The sequence below is a fragment of the Aythya fuligula genome, chromosome Z, assembly GCF_009819795.1.
Source record: "Aythya fuligula isolate bAytFul2 chromosome Z, bAytFul2.pri, whole genome shotgun sequence".
Classification (NCBI taxonomy): Eukaryota; Metazoa; Chordata; class Aves; order Anseriformes; family Anatidae; genus Aythya; species Aythya fuligula.
This window is the reverse complement of record NC_045593.1, coordinates 36,828,877-36,851,962: the sequence shown is the minus strand read 5'-3', so window position 1 is coordinate 36,851,962 and position 23,086 is coordinate 36,828,877. Positions and strand designations below refer to the sequence as shown.

General features: G+C 40.7%; 1 protein-coding gene across 1 annotated transcript; it reads left to right on the top strand.

The window, feature by feature from the left end:
* Positions 1-8,386: 8,386 nt before the first annotated feature.
* Positions 8,387-16,767, top strand: SAXO1 (stabilizer of axonemal microtubules 1). Its single transcript, XM_032205298.1, has 3 exons — positions 8,387-8,556; positions 11,369-11,571; positions 15,821-16,767. The coding sequence occupies exons 1-3, from the start codon at positions 8,450-8,452 to the stop codon at positions 16,765-16,767; spliced, it is 1,257 nt and encodes a 418-aa protein (XP_032061189.1). The 5' UTR covers positions 8,387-8,449.
* The last annotated feature ends 6,319 nt before the right edge of the window (positions 16,768-23,086 follow it).

The following is a 23,086-nucleotide window of genomic DNA, read 5'->3' as shown; positions in this document are numbered from 1 at the left end:
GATCCATCTTTTACAGCACTTGGTTAAAGTCTATGTTCCAAAGACAAAGTGCAGTTTTGCATCCAGAATTAAACATTATGATATGACACAAAGAAAAAAGCTCCTGAGTTGGGTGGGAATTCAACAGAGTTTATTTATTTATTTATTTGTTTGTTTGTTTTTGTACTGTTATGATCACAAGTACTTCAAACTTCTCCCAACTGATCTCTTCTTTTATTACACTTTCACCTTTTGTTTCAAGACCACTCACCATCTAAAAGCAGAACCTCGTACCTTTGATGTGCCCCACCAAAATGTTTTCATTGTCTTGATATTATTACCACATCCAATATTTATATGCAATATGCTTTGATACTTTGCACTTGCATGCTTCTCTTCCTTGACATCCTTCTCTTCCTTGACATCTAATCTATCGTCTATTCTTTGGTAACCCAGTCATGTAGCTGGATCTCTCATTGCATCTCCATTGCTTGGAAGAAAAAAGGTTTGCACAAAGACTCACCTTCAGTGATTTTCTTTGCAGCCTGTCTATAAATCATTAGTTCCTGACATAGAGCATATCCCGTTTCTCTGGTGCATTTTCACATTCCTATCTTTACTTGGACACTATCATAGTGGCACCTGAACTAGAGATTTCTGTAACATTGAAATCTTGAAAAATCGTCACAGGATTCCTTCTACTTCTCTGAAGAATGCTGTACTTTAGCTCTCAGAGAGTTATGCTGACTGTGGAGACTGGTAAGTACAGAAAATGAAATCAAACACCCTGGATTCTGGTCCTGGGCTGTGGCTCCAAGTTAACCATTCTTGGTTTAAATGTGTCTTTAATAAACTGTTTATATGTTTCATCTTTACTTCAGTTTAGATGCACCCAAGACCTTTGAAGTCAGTTGCATTCATTTTACCCTTTGTAAGTTTGCTTTGTAGTTCTTATTGATTTCAAAAGGTATTCTCATCCAATTTCCATCTTGCTTTTGACTATGAGATACTCTGAGCAATACAGGTGCAATTTAATCAAACAAAAGAGTGCTGCTCTCAGCATGATCAGCTTACACAGGGGAAGAGCTATTGTTCATACCTTAATTCCCCCACATGAGGGCACAACACTCTTGTGCAAGATGTTGCAAGAAATGCTTGTTTTCAACCTGTATCAACATGTGTAACCGATTGCAATGCAGCACTTGGTGCTGACTGCTTGGCTGCACAATGGAAGCTGGAAACGTCACATTACAGAGGGCATTTTATGAGACAGGAATTAGCAGGTTAAGCTTTCTTGCTTTGTGAGCCAAGAGTGAATGCTGTTTGCATGCATTGTGAGAGTCTGTAGAAAGATATGCCATTCCAGATCTGATTTGTCGTCCATCTAATCTGATATCCTTAAATGTGGAGTGAGCAGCTACAGGGTAAAGCTACAAATATCCTTCTGCCTGTAGCATGAAAATGTGCACCAACCCATGACAACAAGTTACACCATCACTTGTGGAAAGAACTTTTATTTTCAGTTCTGAATGTTTTGCTTTCCAGACTTTTTATCGAACCTGTAATCAGCTTGCTGTGTGGGGTAAACAATGTTGTTTGATTTGTTTCTTTTTATTTGTCTTTTTAATGTATAGTTCCATTTTTTGGGGGGGATTTTTGGGGGGATTCTTTACTCAATCCTTTCTCCAGGCTTGCATATATTTTTTTATCTGCCTTTGAAACTGCCGTTAATCTGAAATAGTTTTTCTGAAATGGACTATCAGAACCACTTACCACAGATTATATATGATCATTGTCTTTTTTAATGTACTTCAAATTCTTGGCTTGCTTTTTTCTTGAGCATACAGAAGTTATGTTGGTGTTAGTTTTTGCTTAGAAAAACTGTGGCTAAAAATGTTTTCCAACAATGGAGCTGTCTGAGATGAAGGGAACCAGATACTGACTATTGACTTGGGAAGCAACAAAAATCTGCCATGCTCATTCGCAACATCTGTTTGGGACCTCATATATAACTTAAATAATAAATATTATTTATTGTTATACATACATTATGTCTATTATTGATATCAGTATTGTATCTGCCCTTTGCTAGGAAACCGACCTCAAAACCTTTGTTGTGCTAGGCATGGGAATAATGTAAGAGACGAAATAAAATTTAAGGAGGGACCATAATACCTTTATTTGTGTAGCCCCAAAGCCCAATAAATACAGGATTCCCATCACTAGAAAAACCTGCAGGCTCTGTATTAACTCTATGAGACCTCAGGACTTCACTAGAGTTTGAATTTCTCTTGGCTTGCCTGGGGCTTTGTTTTATTCTTTTTAACTTAACAGCAATTCTTCTAATGTCCAGGTGGCCATCACCTTATTTATTTTAGTTCTGCTTGTCTCTGCGCAATCATGTTCTATTGCCACAATTTTATATAGCTAGCGGTAACCTGTATTTCTGTGCATAATGCAAAGCTTATGACCCTATCATAGTAATGCAATGCAAGACAATACAGGCCTGGTGTGATAACAGAGGCCTTGAAAATGTAGACATGGGATATAGCACAGAGGTGTACATGTGTGGGGTGATATGAGAGAGGGAACAGGTAACGGCAGAACCAAAGACCCCATGGCTATAAACAATTAGACTTTTGTTGAGCTGAGAGTATCTTCTTCTGACTGCACAGACTGGTAGGTGAGTTACATGCTATTGCCTAGTTATCCACACTCTGCTAACATAGTTTCAGAACATATTATGTCTTCTCATACTTAACAAATTTGGTACAAGTCTGTCAAAAATGGTCTATAACAAGTGGGCTGAGTTTCAGCAGCAGCTTACACTTGCTGATGCACCTCAACTAGCTTAATCACAATACAAGTTACATCTTCTCCAGTTGTAAGCTGAGAGTGCTCTTTTTAGTCAAAAAAAAAAATCCTGATGCTTAACCTTAAGGAACACATGCCCATAGTATTTTCATATGATACAGTATTTCATCTGTATGAATGTTTCTGTCTTTGTCCCTATGTTTCTCCACAATGGCAAGGTCCTGATCATCTTATTTTCATATGGACAACACATCTGGAACCTTTTGCCTGGATGAAATTTCAGAGCAAGTGTGATTTATTACTGATGCTCTTTTGAATTCTTGGCTTTCTTGTTGTGGACTAGCAGGACATGTTGACATACAGTAATTTCATTTTTCTTCAAAGACAGTGCCTTCTCATGAGATCTGATGTCAGCTGGTGTAAAGTTTGTGTTTGGTGGTGCTGTTGGGAACTAACTGAACTACACAGAACACATTACTTGTTCATCTACAAAGCATAAGATCCAAATCTCAGACAGCTGTTGCTTTTGTGGTTGAGAGTGTAGCCTGGGGAATAAGAGGTGTAGGGTCATTTCCCACATCAAATGTATAAACTGCAGAATGTGAATTTTGTCACTTTTTTCCTACATAGATGTCCTTTATACTAATATTCTGATTTACATATACAATAATGTATATAACTGCTAATTTTATGCTGGAAATATGGACAGCACATTATATGGAATTAGAAGGCTCAGTTCTGCCAAATGGAAAATGTTTTCAGAATGTGTCCAAAACTTCAGCAGTGTAGGTTCCCTTGCTGGGAAATATTTGCTTGCAAGATATCATTGTCTGCTTCTAGGCTACTGGAAATCTAAATGGTTCAAAATGGAAATTCTCTAGCATTCTACCCCTCCAAGAGTCTGGTGTTCTTCCATAATTCTTAGTGGGCCTAAAAAACCTATGCATTTCCTTGTCATACTTGATTAAGAATACTGGCCAGGTTAACTCGATAGACCCCAATCAAGTAAAGAATAATTTGGACAAGTGAAAATCAGGGTACAATTAGCCAAAAAAAACACCAAAAACAATCAAAAAACAAAAAAACAAAACAAAAAAAAACAAACAAACAAAAAAAAACAACAAGCATCTAAACAGGCAAGCCTAAGAAATGTCAAAATCGAGGTCTCATCAGCATTTAGAAAAAGAGGTACAGTTTGACATATGCAGTACTAAAACAATAGTGACTATAAGGTAACATACCATTTTTTATGACTTGAGCTGTTTAGTTCCGACATTAGTGTGCCAACTTGCAGCAGACACATAACAGTGAATTCAGTACTGGAGAATTATGCAGTTCTTTTATAAATATTTATCATGCCAGAAGGAGTAGTAAAGTGTAGCAAAATGCAAGGTCTAGTGTTCTTCCATTTCTTTTATTTAATAGTTTTGCTCTGTTATTTACATTATTCTTCAGTAAAATATTTTCAATAATATCTCTCAGAATGCAGAAGTGAAGCTTTTATTATATCATATGTTGGTGGTGAGCTATTAATCGTGATCATATTCTGATTGTAGGCTTATAGAGTGTGTTAATCTAATATCTGTGGGCACACATTGTGATTTAGTGCAAAATAACAGAACACAGAAGATTCAGATTTGTGTTTCTGTCTAATTGTGAGAGGTTTATTTTTGGGAAAGTGTGTTTCTGAAGAGCTAGCTCTGAAAAATCTCCTTCTGTTGTTTTGTGCCTGAAAACAGAGAAAGGAGAAATGTACACATGAAGAGTGGGTGAATAGTTGAGGTATAAAGCACTGCCAGATCATTCAGGTCCCTGATGAAGGCTTAGCTTTATCACAAGGCAAACTACTTGGCACTCTAGGGCTGCTACTATCTGCAGGAGATGCTGTCCTTTTTTTTCCAATCCCGGGTTCTTCAGAAGACCCCTAGTGTTCACAGAACCAGATGTCTGTAAGGTGAAGAATATAGATTCAGCAAACTGTTCCCTTCCTACTTCTGTGTGGTCTTCTGGAGCTATCTGGGCTACCCACCCTTGCCATGTTGATCTGCAGGACCCCTCATGTCTCCTACTCCTAACAGGGCCGTTGGGTAGGCACAGGCCTCTGCCTTCGGTACGTGTCAGGATACAGGACCAAATGCTTGTGACAGAGAGCCTGTCTGACACAGGCAGGGGGAGGCACAGAACCTCTGCTCTGGAACACTTTGGGAGCTCAGTGTTGGAAGAGACCCTCTCCAAACCCTTGTGTGCAGGTGAGCTGTAATGGGATACTACCTGATGATGTTAATGAAGTGTCATTAATTCCTCATTTGCAAAGTGCTACTACAGGGCCATGGTGAACGAGGTGGTATAACTATTTCCTTCACCCTGTTTGAGTGAATTCTGTCATAAAAAGCTAACATAAGGGCCTCATCAACACATTCCAAAGCCAAACTTAAGACTAGCTTGCTGTGTTAGAGACTTTAAGAGAGCAGTGGGAAGAAAGTGCACTTAAGGGAAGTGTGAAGCCAACAGATTTGAAGCAGAAAGACTGGACAGATCATTTTCCCTTGGAGGATGAGGAATAATTCCTAGGAATGCTAAAAGACCACAGACGTGGCCAGAAAGTGTCAGTGCAGCCTATGCTTGGAAGGTTTTTGTCACAAAGTGTGTTTCAGGAATGTCATGTGGACAAGCAAGAGTAATCAGACATTGATTGACCCTCAGTTGCTCAACATCTGATTTAACAGTAATTTTGCTAAGTATAGAAGTTCTTTTAAATGGATAATTCAAATCTGGACTAGATGGAGCACTGGGAAACATACATTCAGAAGGGAACACTCTGACTTTGACAGGAATGATGTATGAGACATAAAACCAGAGGCCTCCTCTCACTGTGAGTCCCGTGGGCTTGTTCCTGAAGTCCTTAATCAGCAAAGTTCACATTGACTCCAGCAGGTTTAAATCAAACAAGAAAGGGACATAAACTGTTATGTCTCTGGGAAGAAATCTGAGGGTGAAATCCAAAGTCTGTCTTTGACAGGATGAGCCTTCTGCACGCTGCTCTGGCCTGGCCACAGCATGGAAAGAAGGAGGTCACCAGTGCTGGATGATCCATGGTGATATTTTAGTTACAGTCAGGAGTGAGCTTCTGCAGAAAATTTGCTAGTTCTTAGTGTCCTCATTCTGCTGCACATCCCAGTCTGAGCTCCATACAGAAAGAGAGATGACCTCTGGTAGAGCACTGGACTAGAGCTCATCTGGGATAAACCTACCCTGAAGTGTCTGTACAATGGATGCTGGGCCTTCAAAGCTTTTTTTGCTTCTATTAAGTTGCACAAATTGCTGGTCTACGGATACACAAATATTTTCTGTTCCACCCTTTGCTTGAGGCCACAACTGAGCCTGGTTATGGCTACACTGCTCTTTCTTTTGTTATGGAGAAGCATCCAGCATTGAGAGATCTTGATTCTGTAACAGGACTTATTCTTGCTATTGTAAACACCTGTAATGGTAGTGATCAGTAGAGAATAATACCGAATCTGTTTCAAGAAATGATAACTCCATAGTTTAGCTCTGCGAAGTCTCTGGAAAGCATCTGAGTTTTAACAAATCTAGCCTCATCATGTCTAGGTTAGAAGTCCGAACAGTAGCTCAGCTTTAATGTTATACAGTTCTGCAAAGAGGATTTTGTATACAAAAACATAATGCAGGAAATGCTGAAGACAATTAGTAGCAATCCTGTAATGAAAAACACAAACTTGTTTTATACACAGCCCTCTTTCATTCAAGAAGAAAACAAAAAATGTCACTTCCCTACCAGTTCTTTCAGTAACACAACCTTTGGAAAACGCTTGCACACTGGTAAATAATATGTTGCTCAGACAGGGTCCAGACTTCTCAATAGATAACTGCTTTGGACTAGGATGCAGTATTAATTAAGAAATTTGGTGAGCCCCCGAAATAAGTATGGTATGTTTTCAATGATTTAGATGATTTCCATGTTTCTAAGATTTACTCTCACTGAAAAAATAAAATGCATATGACTTTGGTTTTGTATAATTTAAGGGAGTAAGCATATATTAATCAACACTAATTTTAAGAATTTTTAGCTTCAAAAATAACTTTACCTCAGGGGGCCATACTGAGAAATTTATTGTTTACCATGTCAATTGGCCTGTATTGGCTCAAATCTGTAGATAAGTAGGAGGATGCAATGCTTTTTGTTGTTTTGAAAAAGTCACTTCAGGATAGCTTTCTGATCTCTAGGAGCTATAGTACTTCTATGTGCAAGTAGCAGTAGAAATTGACCCTCTCCCGGGAGAGCATACAGTGACGTCTAGTGTACACAGCTACATAAGTGAAAACAGACTGGAAAGCACCACAGCTTTAGTAGTGGTCATATGGCTTCATACGAGACCATTTCCAGAACTAATATACTTACTGTGGTGTAGAGGTTTTAGAAGCTTCAGCTGGCATAAACAATGATGTCCTCAAAGTCAACACCAGCAGTCAACAACATATGTAACTGCTTTGGGAATTAACAAATTACGTTTTCCGTATTTTAGGTGCTGTCCTCCAGAAAATCTTCACTAGAACCAAAGCGTGGATTGTTCTGTTCACCCTTCTGTTGATTCTCTTGTTCACGTGTCAGCCGTCATTCCCCTACCCTGACACCTTAAGTGTGCCACACTATGGCTTCTGCTTGCAGATGTGCCCTCTCACCAGCAGCAAGGCTTGTACTGGTGCATCACATTGGTGGTCTACGGGAGCTGATGGAACTACTTTAATCTGAAGGCTCTGGCTTACTACAGAAGTGGCATTTTCAGAAAAGAAAGGATTTTGTGAAGCATTGAAAGAACAGCAAATAGCAAAAATGTGATGAAATGATTCATATCATTATTTTCATCTTTAGAGCTGTTCTGTAAGTTTTCAGTAGCCTGATCATACATAGAAGGCGCATACATGTTTATCAAGGTACAAACATCTGCTCTCAGCATGTATGCTCAGAATTTCATAGGAGATACTTCCTTGGTATTGCTCCTGCTGATCTCAGAACAAATGTGACTAGTTATGGCAGGAGGACATCTAGATCATTATGGCTCATGTCTCTATTTTTCTGCATATGTGCCATTTAAATCCAGAGCAGAGGAGTGAATAGAGATTCCCAAACTGTCACCTTTTTTCTCACTTATCTACTCAAGTGAACTCAATAAGTGTACAGAGTAGGATAATAAATTAATGAGAAATTGAACAAAAGGAACATTAAATGGAGTTTCCAGTCCAGCACAATATGGAGTACTTGTCTCTATTTCAGATTATTATTTTTTCCTTCATCTAGGTGAACATGATTTTCTTAGACTCTTTTTGTTGGCTTCACTGACTTTTTGTGACTGCAGGCTATAGACTAAGACAGAAACAACCCATTTTTTGTGCAGGGTGTGATTTTGGACTTGGTATAACCAAAGATATAGCAGTCATTGCAATGCTCAGTTATCCACTGTTTCATAGTTGCACCCTACATCCAGGTTATAGAAGGTATTTTCAGTCAGCTGTCTAAAATGACCTGTGAGGCACTAAATCCCCTGTTATTTTTTTCCCTTGCAGATGCCACCATTGTCCACATCTGCCCACCAGGCCTTATGACAAGAGCGAGAAGCCATGTGTGCTATCGGAGTACATGGAGAAATATCCTCTTTATCCCTGCACACTTCCCAGAGACTCATTCAAACCAAAGAATGAGTACAAGATGGCACAGATACCCATGGAAGGCATCTCAACTACAAAGTATGAAAAGTAGTGAAAGAGAATGAGGGCTGTGTTTTAGAGAATGTGTGTTTTAGAGATGGGCAATAGAGAAAACAATGATTGCTTTCCACAAGGGGAACCCGAAGACAACAATGCTGGGGTTGTACAAGCACTGGTGGGGAGTGATGGATGTCTGAGGCCAGTAGTTGCAGTGGAGGGCAGTAGTTATTTTTCTTGCACTTCCAGGAGGTTGAGATGTGATCTGATTGAAGAAAACACAGGCCATAGCAGCACGGTCATGGCCCTGCTCTTTGCTCTCTTCCTGTTTTGGGAAGGCTTCTGGGAAAGAAGCTGAAATATTGCCTGGGAAACTACAGATGATATTTGAGGAGTATTTTTCTTTTGTTCTGTGCTTTGAGTGGCATTTTGTACACTGCAACCTGAGTGACTGGTTTGCAAGGACGTATGAATATGGTAAAGCGTGGTAAATTGAAGGGGGGTGTGGGTGTGCTCCTCAGGGTAGTCCCTATGTAGTGCTGGGCAGTTTTTCTTCTTGGCTATGCTGCAGCCCAATGCTGGTGTTCAGCAGAAATCCTCACACTTGCACTGTTGCCTGATGTTTGCTTTCTTTGCGCTCAGAGGCACAGTCACAAACAACCTCACAGTTGCCTTTGCTGAGCTGAGTATGAGACTAAGGAGATGCCAATGGCTATTAACAAACTCTTAACACCACCTGTACATCCTGATCCTGACAAGCTTTACGAACTCCTTCCCCTCTCTATACCTTCTTAAGTTTTGTCAAACTAAAACACAAATATTGCAGATGAAGGCCAAAATGTCTGACTTCCGCTCATATGTGGGATGCCTCTCTCTATGTTAGAGGTTTCAGCAGGGACTCAGAGGGCTTCAACGAGACTTTCTCACACATCATTTCTATGTATGCCTTCCACTTCCAGCTGAAGCAGCTAGATGTCTTTGTGTCTGCCCATACATCCTGGGCTCATTTTTATCCTCTCAAGGACAGTAAGGAGGGGCAGCCACCATGGAGTCAAGAAATCCTGGAAAATTCTTGGTCAATCAGCAAAACTACCCTTGCTCAGACAAGGATGTTGATTCCTGTAATAACTATTACTCCTGAAGCTTAATGAAAAGCTTTTGAAAAGAAGAAATTAATTCTACTTGCTTCTTTAGAGCATGCATTTTATCAAACAACTAAAACTCACGTTCCCTAGTAAGAGCAGAAAATGGAGCTTGAGCTGCTAGCCATTGGATTGCAAATCTTGTTGTCTTCTGGGCAGCACTCACAAGAAAAGACATCCACCTGAAAAGTACTAAGGCCTCATGTAAAGGTGTCACCATTTGTTAGATTTCTGCTAGGATCTCTACTTCTGTGTGATTAAACACCCCTCAGGCAGAGTGAATTGATGGAGTGAACCCTCTGCTGAACGTCAGATGTTACAGGGAAGCAGTAAGCCTCCTGGACAACGTTCAGAAGTTGTAGGCAGTACCATTTTTCACAGTGTCTTGGATGCAGGTTGCCACTGACTTACCAGCCCATCAATCTGTCCTCTGTCTGACCTCTCCACTGCAGGTTCTGTTGCAATGCAATGGACAGAGTGAGAGAAAGTTCTCTCGCTGCCAGGAAATCACATAGGTGAAGAATCACCTGCCTGTGGTACAGGCTTGGCTGCTTCAAAATTGGGTTTTATTGTGCTCTGTGAGTGGCTTGGGAAAGATCATGTCTGTTACTGAATCCTCCCTGCTACTGAGGTTGCTGCATGCCTGTGTAGTTTCTGTTTGCCTTTTCTTGTCCCCTTAAAAAAGAATACCAAGTGGCTACAACTTGTGTGATGTCTTTATGAGGAATTCTTGATACCCTTGGAATTATTTACTTTTGCATTTCTGTTTTTACCACTATAATTAAAAATTTGCTATGTGGATGTTCCTCCCTTCTGCTCCACGCAGTCTTTTGATAACCTTGTTCATTTCCTAAATTATGTGACTAACATGTTAAATTCAGAGCCCCAGACTCAAGAAGAATTGTTCCTGATGGAAAATGTAATGTTAATATCAGAATAGCTCCAGTACTGACTGTTTCTCCTGCCCAGCTGCAAAAGGGGTAAACAGATTAATATACCATCGGAATGTTATTCTGACACTAGAAACTGAACTCTCCGGTGCCAGGAAGCAGACTGTCTGCCCTATACAAGAGGATGTGGGTGGTGAAATAGGTTCAGGTCAGATGCTGATGTAATTTTCTTCTCCATCTTTTTTCTGTAATGTTTAGTTAAGTGACACTACCCCAGTATCTTCATATAGTTATTTTACAATGGTGCATGAGAAAAAGCTGCCTGTCTTGTTGAGGAAAGTTGAGTTGAAGAAAGAAACCACATTGTTTCTTTCCTCAACTGGTGTCTTGCTGTAAAAATGTTTTGTTGTTCTCTCTCCATCTGGGGTTAAACGGCTGTGCAATCCATTGTCTGAGAAGGCTGTTGTTCCATTTGTCATGCATAACAGATAGTCTGATGTAATTACTGGGCTTTATAAAAGGAATTATGTCTTCTGGTATACCTTCCCCGAAGAACAGAAATAGCTTTGAGTAAGACCATTAACCTTGCTGGGTGAAGAGAAGGGGGAATCTGTCCTGCATGAGCTTTTCCAGAGCTGCCCAAGTTCCTTTTTCAGAATCTGGATTTCCAAAAATGAAGGGCTAGTGTGTTTCATTAACTGCTTGTATCCTATCCAAACTTGCTTAGGTTGTGAAGGTAAGGGGAATTATTAATTTCTGCCTATGTCCAGAACCATATTTTTGTCCTTGATATGAAAGACATAATGAAATTATTATTCACAGGAGAGATTACATAGCTCATGAAGTGTTGCCACTGAAACTTAAAGAACCCAAAAAGCGTGTCAAGAGTGATGAGAGCATGGATTTGACCTCCACTTATAGACAAGATTATAACCCCCACCCTATCTGTCAAGTACTTCCTTGCCTCCCCCGTGAGATGAGAGACATCTCTGGTGCCAAGATGGACACAAAATCCACTTATGAAGGTATGTGCCTTTGCTTCTCATTTCAGGAGTTCACAAGTAGCTTTGTTTTTGAAGACAGATCAAATGCAACTGTAATTCCTTCTGTGCATATATACCAATGAGTTGGGTCTGCAGGAGCCACAAAAATTGTGAGGAATACCTTGTGGGGCTAAGCTGGTCCCCTATTAATGGAAACTTTGGGGTGTCTCTGAATTCACCGCCTGGCCATGTTTGGCTTGCCTACAGGCTCCCAGGTAGAAACAGGGCCATCTGAACTCCTGAATGTAAGTCCAGCAGTATTACCTTTAGGCTATACTGACTATACTCTTGGTGTACTGCATGGTTGAGCCACACAGTCAGTGGATCTGATACATCTAAAATGTGAAGAATTCAAGAGGTCTGAGCAGGTCATGAAACATGGGACCAGTTTTGTGTGTGCTTCAGGGTTAATATGTGGATATACGAGAGACATGTATGAGAATTATGGACATCCAGAAATTCCATGCAAATGTCCAAAGCACTCAAGCTCTCCTCTTGGTAAAACATGTGAACTATACCTTTATTTTTTAAGTAGCAGTAGCTTAGTGTAGGTGGTTTGGCTTTGTGGGGCCGTGTTCCTTCCTTTCCACCAGCATTACTTCCTTGTCTGCATGCACTGGAGGAAAGCTCTCAGTTACACTGTCACAGTAACTATTGGTTTTGGTAGAAGGACTTAAGGAGAAAATTAGAGTTGCCCCATTTTTGCACAGCAGCAAAATGTTGCTAGGCAGATAGCTAGTATAGCTGTATTTCTTACAATATTTTTAATGTCTTATTTTTATTGTGCTTTACAAATACGAAAACTTGTGATTGGTGCTGGCATTGAGATTTGTCCCACTGCACAGAAACAATTTTTCTCAAAACTCAAAATGATAAAGGAAGTAAGGAAACAAGAGGAATGTGAATGCGGTGCTAAGATCACCCAGCTGAAATGACTACAAGTTGGACTTAACTACAGCTGCATATTTGCAATGGCAGGAACTGGAATTTTTACATTAAGGATACAGGAAATACTGTCCATTTAGAATGACTTGCCTGGTGAAGACTATGACCCACAGGTGCAAAATACCCACATATACACAATTTTGAACATTTTGCTTTGCATAGGCTGTGTAACCAGATGGTATTCATTGGAATAACCTCACTGTGTGCAACAGAGGAAGGCTGCTTTGCACAAGCAGAGGATCTTTCATTCTTTATTTATGTATCTGTAACTATGTATCTGAACCAGATGTATCTTTTATCAATATTTAGGTCAATACCTTAACTGTTACTCCAGAACTCCAATAAAATGTAGCATATATACATTTGGTTATAATTTGCAGTATTTCAGAAAACACTGCAAATAGAAATCTTCATCCAAACCACCTGAAAGATCAAGTTGCATACTGAATTTGTTCACTTTTAAAGGCTCAGGTTCACAAAAAGAGTTTTCATTGTGCTATTCTCTAAGCACTCCTAGGTTTTACTTATCAACACTCCAAGTATGAAATTTTGTAACATGCTATTTCATTAATTATTGTAATTCAAATATTTAAGCAGATATTTAAAAGATGTACAAGTGCTGCTTTTTTGTTAAACTGCCTTTCCTACTGTATTGTCCGATTCCTTCCTACTACACGCACCACAAGTCAAATAACATTGTAAGTTTAAGATGTTGATATTGTATATCACAATTAATGTCAGATGACTTTGCAACTTGAGGTATCAAGAGTCTTATTTATTCTCAGATACACGCATGGCTGTTTCTGTTCATTTGCAGGTATGTAATCTAATTTTAGTGTTGTCTCACTTGTAGTGGGATGTGTGTAACCCTCCAATAACATATGGTTCATATACTCTGCTCCCTCCTGTACCCCCTAATGTTTTCAAGATTGTGCTACAAGGGAAACTATTAATATCTATGGGAGAAGAATTAGAGTTACAATAAAATTGTAACATATTTTGAAGGAGTAGTAGCACTGCTGGCTTACACTAAGTAACATAAATTCATAATGCGTATGAGGTCTCTGAATGTGTAGAGTTTGTAAATTTTTTAAAATTGAAGACAGATGGGCTAGCTTGTCATATTTTGAATATTTAAAAGCCATGCTTACATCCAAAACACACTGAGTATCTTCCAGCAAGGATGATGGGGGAACCTAAAAGGATTTTTGTAGCTCTTGATTGGCACCTTAATTGTCAGATCTCTGAACCAGTCCTTGTGCAGGCATGGGCTGAGTCTCATCAGCTGTCATTTTTTATCAGTGTATTAATACATTCCCTGTAATGTCACATTTGTATATGCTCTTGGTTCGCCCTGTTGGACCATCTCTCCAGGACAATAAAATGCCCTGGGCAGAGGCTCGAGATAAGGATCCCACCAGCGGGGCATTGCCTGGATGTCTCTTATTGCCCCAGCAGGAACATGAGCTTGAACACCCCTCAGGCTAGCAGAGCATGTAGCCTGGCCTTCAGTAGCACCAACAACAGCAGACAAGTATCTATGCTGGCACACATCACCATGTTCATAGATGTCTGTACTAATTAGCTGCACGAGGGCAGCCCTGCATGCAAGTGCAGGTTTCCATTGGGCCAGGCCTTCTCCTGTGGACTCAAATGGCTGTCTCCACCAAATCAGGCATGGGCTTCTGTGGGGGAAGGCTTTCGGATGTGGCATTCAAGAAATTCCCTGTGCTGCAGGCCTTGTCTCCCTTGCACAGGCATCCCTGCGGCTCTGTGTGCCTTGCAATGGGGCCTGGCTGCTGGCTGGGGGCAGCATGGCGCCTGTGGCTTCTCCTTGCTCTCCTGTGCCAAGGCAGAGCAGCTTGATTTAAACCAGAAGGACTTCAAATGGACATCTAATTGGGGGGGGGAAAGACTTTGTTTTTGGTAAACTTCATATTGTAATGAACATATCCTTTGTGTAATTGTGTTTGTGTAGTACTGTGGCCGCTATTCAGAAGGAATAACTCTGTTTGGATTGGAGAGTTCGAATATCCTGATACCTAATTGCATCATTTACTCTCTAGTACTTTGAAATCCAGACTTCCTTCCTGCGCAGAGTCAGCTGGAAGCTTATTTGCCTCATGACTCTCAATGTGGTTTGAAAGGAGAGAAAACTGGGGAAAAAAATAAAAAAATAAAAGAGACTTGGGTTAGCTCCAAGACTATTTAATTTCAACTTCCTACCAGTAACCATAATGCTCTCTAGGGGAAGTTGCACAAGATTACTAGGAAGGAAAAAAGAAGGGCTTGTGGCTGCTATACGGGTTTGAGAACTAGGCAGCTTTGCAACAAACTTCTAGTGTGAATGGGTGCAAATTTTTAAGTTTCACTGCTGCCTCACTTTGCCTGGTATCCTGATGAAGAAGGAAGATATTGGTGTCCCTAAACCATCTCCTAGAAATTTTCTTAGTCGTGAATTTAGATAGCAAGATTTCTGGAGTAGGAACCCTCTCTGTGATATGATACAATCCTTCAGATCAGTGCAGATGTGGCCTGCAAATTCTAGCAGTTTTGCTATAATTTGGAGATGAAGAGATAAGCTCCTTCTTGGTTCCTGCTTGTATTGAGAGCAGGAATGCCATACAGAGAAAGGCCAAGAGCAGAGGAACTGCCACAGAGCACAGCTTGCTGACACCAAGATCAACTGCAAAACCCTGTGCATTTAAGAAATCAGGTCATTCTCAGATGAGAAGGTGCAAAGAGGAAAGACAGCTCTGCAACTTGGCCTTCAGGGTGGAGTGGTGGACATCTGGTTTTCCTTGACCCAGAGATACTGGGTGAGACACCTCTATGGTCTCCTGCAGGCAAAGGCATACCCTGCCTGTGCTCTGAACCAGCCACAACATAGCTGCAGAAAATTAAAGGAAAGCATTCAAAGCCCTTGCCATGGTACTCCATGTTTGTGATTTCAGGTTGACTGAGCATGAGGACAGGATTCACAAAGTTACCTGCAGAAAATGTTTCTGCAAGACTTAGAACATTATCTGATTTTCTGAGATTGCATTTCACATCTCTGTAGGCAGGGGGTGGGCACAGCATTATTTTCATGAAACTTGTTGTCTCCTCTGTGTATTTGCTATATTTTTCCAGGGGTTAGCACATTGTTGTACAATGTTTTCTACTGTGACTTTTTCAGTAGGTTTCCAACTGGATATGTCAACATTACACCAGCAAATACTTATAGTTGAACAAGTACTTAGATAGTACTTACAAGTACTTATATAGGATACCTCTTACATTTCAGATGACTATGTGCTGTGGAATGAACCAAAGACAGAGATGATCAGACCAGACGATGGGTATCACCCATCAGAAGCAAAATTTGACCACAGAACTGTTGTCCAAGATGACTATCTCTACAGGGGACCGGTTGCCACTCAAAGCTTCAAACCTCTGAATCTGAATCAGAGAAGCAAGAATCCCTTTGAAAGTATGACAAATTACAGAGTGAATTACGTGCCACACCCTCTGGAGAAACGTTACATTCATCAGCATGAGAAATACAAGCCCAGTGAGGTCCCATTTGATGGCCTCACTACTCACAAAGTTTCTTACAAGGGGCTGCCTGCTAAGCCAGCCAAGCTGGCTAAACCATACCAGCCAAAGCCTCTCCATGATTGTCCATTTTCCTCTACAACTGAGTTTCAGGAAAAATACCAAGCTTGGCCACTTCATCCTATATTCACCAAAAAAACTGTTGAATATGTACCTCCAGTAGAGAAAATGGACCTTCATACCACCACTCAGTTACACTACAAACACCTAAATGGCAAGCCAGCCAAGATGTGCCGATCTCTGGCCCAGCTTAAGAAAAACACCGGGCCATTTGATAGCTCTTCTACAATGAAGGAAGATTATAAGCCCTGGGTATGCAAGAGAGTAAAGCCTATCACTCATGCTCCAGAGCTGACTTTTCCAGATGAACCAATGGATTGCTTGAGCACCTTTCGGACCCATTATCTGCCTCATCCTCTCACAGTTACAAAGAGCTACAAACCTGCATGGTCAGGCCCTAGGCCTCACACTCTGCTGGATGCAAAAACCATCTACACTACCAGCTACACACCAAAGGGCATTGTTAAATGCTTGGCTTCTTACAAAGACCCACCTGGATACACCTTTGAGGGAACCAACGCTGATGGTCACAAACTCTATATCCCTGCTTCTGAAGGTGAATGCTTGAAAGGTTGACACAAGAAAAGAGACTGGAAGTAGCCTTCTTGTGAATAGATTCAAAGCGCAGGGCCTCAGTGAGCTAAAAATGACAGCTTTATTATTATTATTATTATTATTATTATTATTATTATTATTATTATTATTATTTTGGCAATCTTCTTTAAAACCAATCATTGATTTTATATTTGAAAAAAAAAATAATACCCAAATATTGGCTTTTTCTGGGCCAATTGTATAAATAAAAAACATAAGACCCAAGGACACGACGTATGAATTCTTGTTTCTCTGTATTTTTATTTTTGTTTTCCCACCTAACTTCTGCTCTTTAACTGACAGAGATAACCCTTTCATGAGATACTAAGAGAGATCTCACAGTGGTGTATGCTATTATAGCAGGGGTTCAGCCACTTCCATGATGACAGTGGTATAACCATCTCTTCAGCTTGATTACATACTGTGGACTCACAGCTAAAAATAACAGTTGGCCAATAGGGTCTGAGACCTGGCTGTGTTCTTCACTTCCATCAAAAAGACATAATGCCAGATACTACTATCAGATAAAATCATAGGAGGTGGCACCTTCATTGTGTCACCATGCTGCCCAGAGCTAGGCTATCGGATGTGAGGTTGTCATTCCAAAGACAACACCTTAGCCTACAACTTGCAAAGTAGCCTGGCTCAGTCTTAGAATAGGACAGGTGTCAGGAGCTCCTTGCTGAAGGATGCAGTGAGGGTGCCATGAGTGTAACAAGCATAAAATTGCCATATGTTGTTACCTTTCACTCAGCAGCTGCAGTTGTATTATCTTTTGGAGAAGGTCAAGGTTAAACTCCTGATCAGAAATTTTCCTTTTCCACATGCTGGGTGCTGTTATCTAGACTTACAAATTTTACATTAGCACTGTGAATCTTACTGGTTTTAGTGCAATCTACTTTCCTAAATATTTTTCCCTCTTACTCCCGCCAGCTGTGGCTGTATTCTGAGTCATTAGCTCAAGAGCTAGGGAAAATTGTTGCATGCTGGAGAAAAGGCATGTCTTTTGCCACTCAAAGCGTTTGTATTCAGAGAGGAATGGAAGACAGTTTTCTGTATAAATGTATTTTAAAACTTCTGAAAAGCTTTGAAACGCTTTGGGATATAAGTCTTCCATAAATGCTTGCAAGCTAAAGCCAAACAAATTCCATCTAGGAATGTAAATGTTTAACCCTGAGGGTGGGAAGCCCCTGGAGCAATTACCCTGGAGACACAGTGGTTCTGCATCACTTGAAGTCTTTAAATCAGTTCTGGAGGCTTTTTCTAAATATATGGGCTAGTTCAATGACAACTTGTGGGATTGCAACAGGGGCAACTAGGCACTTCTCGGCCAGTTACACTATAAAAAGGGGCCAAACTTCATAGTCACTGATAGAAAAACACAGCGTTCAGAAATTCAAGATTCTGAAAAAATATTCACTCACCTGTACTGAGGTCATTACCTAGGGTATGTTCCGTATTTCTTTCAGCCCCTGCTGCCTTGGCAGCTGCCTTGAACCTTCCTGTCTTTAATGTAAGGCTTTGACAGGAAAATATTTTTTCTTCCCTATCTCTCTTTAGTTACTAATTTTCCTGATTTTATTCATCAACTTGAATTCTGTCTGTTCTGAAACAAAGTTTATCTGAAAGAAATAGATAGGCCTGTGACTGCAAAGGAGATTGATCATTGATTACCCCTGAAAGCTCCTTGACTGTTCTTTCAACTCCTTGATGTGAGACTGGCAGTGAATGAAGAGCTAGGCGCTAGGAGAGTCTTGTCTATCACAATTCTTTTTTTTCTTTTTTCTTTCTTTTTTTTTTTTTTTTTTCTTTTTCCCTGGGTGGAAGCTAATCTTATCAAAATGAACAGAAATGTAATATGTTACTTAGCATCAGTAATATCTGGATTTTGAACCTTAATAACAGAAGTCTTGATTTTGCAAATAGTGCACCAATTCACTGCAGTGTCAAGTAGACAGGACTGATTTAATTCCAAGACTTTCCTGGTATGTGAACACACATTTTTTTTTTTTCTTCTGACATGTAGCTGAAGTGTGTAAGAAATTTATTAAAACCATCATGTGATAACACTGAGGAATAAAATGAGTTCACTTAAGTGATGAAAGATATGGTTCCATAGAAATTAAAGCTGATTAAAGGTTGGGCTGCTAAAGTTTCACCTCCAGTTGCACATTTCTCCTGCTCTCTCTTATTCTGGCAACATTAACACTGAGTGCATGACCAGGAGATCATCCTGGCTGAAAGCAAGCCAGTGTTTTAATGGGGTTAAGACTTATTTATTTAATTTTCCCGAACCAATTCATCACACAGCTGCACAATTACCAGTGTTGATGCAGGAGGTCAGTGCAGGAAAAAATACCTGGCCCTGGGAGGCCAGGCTTAGCTTGGCTGTACTAGCTGTGGAAGTACACCACCATGCATTTATAATCTCTGAGAAGGGCTTCACCCAGTGCTATACAGATTGCCAGAGGCAGAACATGAATTGTCAGTGTCCCATACATTTCAGAATTATGAAGAAAGTGCCAAAAGATAAATGGTATGCTTCAGCAAGGACTGAGGATATTCATAGCACAGAGAGAAGCAATATTGATCATGGGCATGGTACTCCAGAGACAGGAGGCAGCTGGTCTTAATGTATTTCCACTGTGAAAGGAAAAAAAATGACCTTCCTGAGGCATGGAGAGAACTTCCCTGAGGGAGCCATGCTGTTTCAGCTGGAAAGAGCCATTTGGGCAGAGAACTTCGGAGTGGGCTCACTGCAATGGGAAGCTTCCACAGAGAAATTTTCTGAGGTACCACCAGCAGATTTTGCTTTTGGCTGATCCTGTTACAAATCCCACTTTCTCCCCATTCTCTGCCTCTTTCCCACACAGGAAACAGTAATTTGATGGTTTATGCTGTTCTCCTTGTTTTTGAGGGGAACTGCTGCTTTGGAGCAACCTGACTTTCTCCGTCTGGCTCTGTATCTGTCCCACATATGTTTTAGCCTGCATTCAGCATGGAAGGAAAAGGGTAACTATCAGAGAGGCAGCAGTGTATTTGGCTTTACATTCCTGGCTTTCTCCAGCTCACTAGTGCTGTGTTTGCTGGCTCGGAGAGCTGTCCTCAGCGAGGCTCCAGAGGAGGACCTGAACAGCAGGCCAAACACCACCACGTAGGGTCAAGAGTGTTGCTTTGCCCAGCCTGCAGGCCCATGCTCTGCTTTGCTCTCTGCTGAAGAAGAAAAGTGCCCATGGGATCCTGCCAGTGCACAGCTGTATTTCATTTGATGGGATTTGTATGTAGTGAGTTAACAGTGAGGTTTTTTTTTTTTTTTTTTTTTTTTTTTTTTTTTTGTTGTAATAAAATCACTAGATTATATGCTATTAGTTGAAAAATGACTCCATCGGTGTTTCAGGAGGTGAAGTATTTTAACAAGCATCCACCAACCTCATGGACTATTTATAACCAATAATTTATGCTTAAAAAAACAAACGAAACGAAACAAAATGAAACGAAACCAAATCAGCCCAACCCAACCAACCAACTAACCAAAAAACCCAGCCTGTTGGAATGGCGTGTGTGTGTGTGTGTGTGTGTGAGTGTGTGTGTGTGTGTGTGTAAATCTCCATGTTGCCCAAATCAAATTACTCCTCAGCCCAACCACTAAGCACTTCCTTAAAAGAAAAGAAACCTGCCCTGATCCTCACTTGCAGGATCCTCACTGTTAAAGAGTACTAGCAGGGAGTGGTTTCCCATGCCCATGTCATCCTAAGCATGTGTGCATAACTAAGTGCTTACTGTGCAGTTGCTCACATCCTGCCACTGCTTAAACAAACAGTATTTATATGTAGCCAGAGCACAACCCTCCAGTACCCCATTCCCTTTTAGCCACATAAAACTGCATACTTTTTATATTTTATTTTATTTTATTTTATTTTATTTTATTTTATTTTATTTTATTTTATTTTATTTTATTTTATTTTATTTTATTTTATTTATGTCTACACAAATCTAAAGCTTCTGGGCTTAGAGGCTTAAGGAACACTCTCATTTTTCCTTTTTTCCCTCTCTCCTAAGAGGCAAACAGATTGTTAGCAGGAAGAATAGGGAACTGCAATGTGAACAAGTGGTAGACTGTGTTTATAGTTCTGGTTTTACTTTGCAAACCAAAGTCATCCTGGTTTGCACAAACCTAGTTGTCACAGTTTCATAGACCTTACCCCTTGCTTGAGCCAGCTGAACTGCCTCCCTGTGCCTTCCTGGCTGCAGAGCACTTGATCTGCCTGCACAGAAGAGTCTCTTGCCTGGGCTCTGTGCAGTCCTGCCCACGACACTGCCCCCTGTACACTCAGGGACTGATCCTGATGCCTGGTCTTTTGGTTGCTTCATGGGAATTTGTGTGCCAGGGGAATTGTGGAAGCACTTTTCTGAAGAAGAACAGGCATTGCATGGTACCAGGGTTGCTTCTGTTATGTGAGCTTTGTGTTGATGCAGTGCCCACACTGACATCCTGTGCAGATGAGCCTGGCCTTTAGGAACATGACGTCTGACTTCCTCAAGAGCTTTGTCTCACTGACAAAGAGGCAGTCATTTTGAAGGGAGTGTGGACAATGATAGGATGGAACTTCTTGCAAAGAAGTGACATTTAGTAATTAAATCAGATCCTCAGAACTGCTCATTGGTCAGGGCCAGAGAGCTGCAGAGCTCTTTGGAGCTATGTAAACAGGTGAGGAGGCAGTGTGAAGCTCTTGTCACTTGGCAAAGTGAGATGCCAAGGAGAAATGGATGTGTGATGGGTGACAATGCTGCGTTGCTCCTTCCCATCTACTGTGCTTCCTGGGCTGATCAACAGTGTAATTCAAAGCAGCTAGCAGTCAAAATAACTTACATATGGTACAGACTGATACAGACTAAGGGAGGCATTAAAGGCATTTTCCTGTTTCTGTGTGTAAGCAGTGCATGCAGGTCTCCCAGCACATGCTCATCAGTCACAGTGCCAAAGGCAGGCACCAGGGCAAAACTGGAAAGTGTGAAAGGTGAAGAAACTCTGGTGAGTTTTCTGCAACAGAAATGAAATGAAATGCACTGGCAAGACTCTCATGTGAATGAATTACATCTGATTGTTTTTGTGGTTATATTTGGTGGCATTAGAAACAAATATTTCAACTTTCAAACTTTTATTTATTGCTTTATGCTGTCAGATATTTTCCACATCAGTGAGAGGACATATCATTTGCCATCAATATTTCTAGCAACAGTACTTACAAGTTGATTGCCTATGGTATTTTGGATTTTTATTTTTATTTTTAATTGATGAGAAAATGTTTTATGCTGTGTTAGGTGTTAGCCTTATTTCTCCATGCATAAAACCTTTTTAAGAGCACAAGCTGGTACACGAGCCCAGATCAGTGAGGAGCCACTGCTGATGGTCTGTTTAAAGTACATTCCATGAGTTTGTGCTCAATTTTGTCTTTTTTTTTTTTTTTTTTTTTTTTTAATTTGAAAAAAAATCTCTTCCAGATGGACCCTGCTGTAGTACTTCTCTAACACTAAGGCACTTGTCTATTCTCACCCTTGCTGCCTCTGGCATCCAAAATGAATTGGATGGCTGTCGTGTTAAGGGGTGTAGCTGATTAACCTTTACGGGCCCGGTCAGATTCAGGGTACTGAACCAGTCGGACATTCACCAAAAAGACATTAACCGTCTGGGGGTCCAGTCAGACATTCACCATCAACGCATTAACGGTCTGGGGGTCCGTTCAGACATTCACCAAAAACGCATTCACCGTCTGGGGGTCTGTTCAGACATTCACCAAAAACGCATTAACCATCTGGGGGTCCGTTCGGACATTCACCAAAAATGCATTAACCGCCTGGGGGTCTGGTTAGATTCAGAACACTGAACTATCACGGATAACCACCCTCACCCTCGTTGCACTTAATGAGAGTTATCACAATGCAATCAAGTATGGTTTATTACAGCAACAGATAATCAGGTTCTTTTGGATTGCCGGCGATAGTGACTGTCTGCAAAAGCAAGCTAGTATGCATAAAATACACAGGTGTTATAGGTGTTATAGGTGTTACAGATGTTACAGGTGTGCAGCCTGGAAATAAACGCGTTAAAAGGATCAAAGACTCTATAGAGGTTTATAAGCAAGTATTCAGATCTCACCCAAAGGCGTCCCAATGGGGGGGAAGAGAGGCTCAGCCCGTCGACTGATCCCAGGAGTCAGGAGGTCCTAAGGATGTTGTCCTCGGGATGGTACCTCCCCTGACGGTGGTATCTTCCCTAACATCCCCTTTCTCTTGGGCCAAT

Coding starts and splice junctions, on each gene's coding strand:
- SAXO1 (XM_032205298.1), top strand. CDS start 8,450: ATGGAGAAATATCCTCTTTATCCCTGCACACTTCCCAGAGACTCATTC. Junction 8,557..11,368: donor GAAGGCATCTCAACTACAAA/GTATGAAAAGTA, acceptor TATTATTCACAG/GAGAGATTACATAGCTCATG. Junction 11,572..15,820: donor CACAAAATCCACTTATGAAG/GTATGTGCCTTT, acceptor CTTACATTTCAG/ATGACTATGTGCTGTGGAAT.